The sequence below is a fragment of the Musca autumnalis genome, unplaced genomic scaffold, assembly GCF_047663935.1.
Source record: "Musca autumnalis isolate F117 unplaced genomic scaffold, ASM4766393v1 scaffold_5, whole genome shotgun sequence".
In the NCBI taxonomy this organism is placed as follows: Eukaryota; Metazoa; Arthropoda; class Insecta; order Diptera; family Muscidae; genus Musca; species Musca autumnalis.
The window spans coordinates 110,762,791-110,765,822 of record NW_027412088.1 but is presented as its reverse complement, the minus strand read 5'-3'; the positions used below and the strand labels follow the sequence as shown (position 1 = coordinate 110,765,822).

Below are 3,032 nucleotides of genomic sequence, written 5' to 3'. Positions count from 1 at the left end.
ATATGTTTTTTAATTTGTGATTTCTTTCTTTACGTCATGAGCAATAATCTCCAATTTTGGTCATTTTTTGGATTTCTAATTGATTACTACGAAATCTATATTTAAAACGGCAACACGGTTATAAAATAAACAATAACACTCTCAAGTTTTCCCTGCAATTCTGTATCTGTTCCACGAATAAGAGACTACAACCCTTCCTTCAACAGACGTCGAATTAAACACCGGTTTTTACCCAAGAACAAAGAATCTAAAAAGCAACAAACTGCATTGAAATTGAGCTTAAATGTGTGAGTATGTGTTCGTTAGTTGGGTAAACCCCCACTTGGTGCAAGAAGTCATGCATATTTTCCAAGCGTTAAATTTAAAATTTCAAGGAAGAACTTAAGAAAGAGAGTGAGAGACGATTGCAATGGTCCAATGATTTATATGTTCCATTGGTTGACCATGGTATAAATACTGCTTACAGCTGCTGTGAGAATCAGTTGCCAACCAGAGCACTATCGATTGTAAAGAACATTTGCAGCAATGAAGTTGTGTTTAAGTAAGTGTGGGCAAAACATTGAAAAAGCTACTATTTAATAAAACGTTTTTAATTGCAGAACTATTGGCCATTTGTCTATCGTTTTTGGCCTTGAGCACGGCCAATGCCATACCGGAAAATTATGGAGATTTTGAAATGGAAATCTTAAGCAAAGTACTTTTGCAGAGATCTAAAGAAAATATCGTCATGTCACCACTTGCCATTAAATATGCCTTAGAAATGCTTTATTGTGGTGCCTACGGCTATACTGCCGAGGAAATAAGGTTGGCCCTCCACATAACAAAGCACAAAGACGATCTGGTTAAACATGCCAAAATGACTTCAGACTCACTTAACCGAACAATTCTGGACTTTACTAACAAATTATTCTATACACACGACATTAAACTTGCGGATAAATATAGAAGTCATGCTGAGACACCATTCCATGCCGAATTTGAAGCGTTGGATTTCCACGAAATTGAGAAATCTATGGACATCATCAATCAATGGATATCGCAGAGAACCAAGAAAAATATACGACAGATTTGTAATTCTATTGATGAGCACACTATTGCTGAAATGGTTAGTGCGTCATATCTTAAGGGAGGATGGGCTCGGCCATTCTGCAAGGAGTTCACGGTCAAACGTGATTTTTGTATGAGCAAAGACAAATGTATTAAAGTCCCCACTATTCATGCTAAAGATCTCTTCCACTATGCCGATAGTTCTATCTTAGATGCTACTCTATTGAAAGCACCATTTGAAAAGAGCGACCTGTCCATGATCATTATCTTACCTAATAAAAAGAACGGTCTTTATGAATTAGAAGAGAAGCTTAAGACTTTCGATTTCTACGATATGCATGATCACTGGAAAATGGAACAAATGGACGTCTATGTTCCGAAATTCAAAATTAGTTCCAGTATTCCACTTAAAGCTGCTTTGCAAAGGGTAAGAAGAATTCCGAATTCTAATATCCATCGACAAAATAAGTACAATATATTTTTTTTTTTGTTCTAGCTTGGTATCTACGAAATGTTTACCTTTTCTGCTGACTTTAGTGATATGCTTGAACATGGTCATGGTCATATGCCGATTTCAGAGTTACAACATGCAGCCATGATTGAAATTCATGAAAGTGATGCCTCTGACTTGGTTCTTGACGGTAAGGGTGTTTGAAATATTTTGAAATATTTATATTAAAATAAAATTAAACGAACATTTCTATTTTTATGCAGAAACCAAAACCTACATTCCATTTTATGCTGATCATCCATTTGCTTTCGTCATTCGCAACAAGGATCATGTTTTGTTTGCTGGCCATGTCGTATCATTGTAAGAGGGGGAAAAAAGGACTGAAATATCAATCAAATTTGCCATGTCATATGTGCTGCGAGCTGATCGCCACACTCTTTACATAAATTGACAAATAAAAACATAAAACAATACTTACAAAACTTTTAATGTTTTAATGAAACGTTAAATAAAATGAAAAATGAGGAGTCTGAGTCAAAGAAAAAATCGACTTCGGCTTATGTTATTTTTAGATTTCAGTTTTCAATACAGAGCATTTATTCATTTATACAGTGATTTATTTAACTTGCTTTGTTGTCTGTGTAGTCAAATTTAGTCAAAGGTCTTGTTTTTTGAAGTCTTATTAAGTGTTTTTTTTTTTCCATAGAACAGTAAGACTTATCAAAATCCGACTAAAGTGAAAGTTATAGATTTAAAAATTGTCTACAAGAATGGTCATTATTACTTTTACTAGGGAGTCGCCGTTCTTGAGATATCGCGATCGGAGTATCAAAACAACACTTATGGAGAACTAAGCCGCGTAAATATACTATGAGGCGAACCCGTTAAAATACCCACAGCATGTGCCATCGCGGTGCAGTGGTATGCACACTAGGGTTATGACTTTTTACAACCTCGTATTCTTGTATCACATTTTGATGAGCTTTTACTTAAGATATTATAAAATCTTAATTATAAGGTGTTTCGATAAAAAAAAACTTCACGCGCAAAAATTTCTAAAGATTTTATATGTGAGTTTTTTTTGAAAAAGTTTTAGAGTCACATATATAACTCAAAATAAGATTTAAAGCCACACAACATAACCAAACTGAAATAAGCTTTTGTTTCTTACCAATTCTATCGCCATATCATTACATACATATATACTATTTTATATCATATATAACTTGATTCCATATATCATATCAATTGAAAATGGTTTGTGCGTGACCTTTTTCAATATTTACATGGAATAAAAGTTATTTTAGTTATTAATAGGCAAAATGTCAATCAATCGTGCAACAGGAAATAATTTTTTGAGAATTTTTTTTTCATTTCGTAGTATTTTCTCAAATTGGTTTGTGTGTGACCTTTTTTAATAAATAAATGGAATGAACGCTATTTTTGGCATTAATAAGCAAAAGTTCATTCATTCTCGCTACAGGAATTCATTTTTCGGAAAAAAAGGTCAAAAAGTCATAACTTTAATACACAA

At 33.4% G+C, this 3,032-nt stretch overlaps 1 protein-coding gene across 1 annotated transcript; it reads left to right on the top strand.

Moving 5' to 3' along the window:
• The first annotated feature begins 308 nt into the window (after positions 1 to 308).
• LOC141404948 (serine protease inhibitor 3/4-like) lies at positions 309 to 1,980 on the top strand. Its single transcript, XM_073988802.1, has 4 exons — positions 309 to 541; positions 600 to 1,474; positions 1,544 to 1,688; positions 1,762 to 1,980. The coding sequence occupies exons 1-4, from the start codon at positions 526 to 528 to the stop codon at positions 1,860 to 1,862; spliced, it is 1,137 nt and encodes a 378-aa protein (XP_073844903.1). The 5' UTR covers positions 309 to 525; the 3' UTR covers positions 1,863 to 1,980.
• The last annotated feature ends 1,052 nt before the right edge of the window (positions 1,981 to 3,032 follow it).

Bases quoted from the DNA above. Each gene is read 5' to 3' on its own strand.
- LOC141404948 (XM_073988802.1), top strand. The intron at 1,475-1,543 runs GTAAGAAGAATT...TTTTTGTTCTAG, and splicing joins TTAAAGCTGCTTTGCAAAGG to CTTGGTATCTACGAAATGTT. The intron at 1,689-1,761 runs GTAAGGGTGTTT...ATTTTTATGCAG, and splicing joins CTCTGACTTGGTTCTTGACG to AAACCAAAACCTACATTCCA.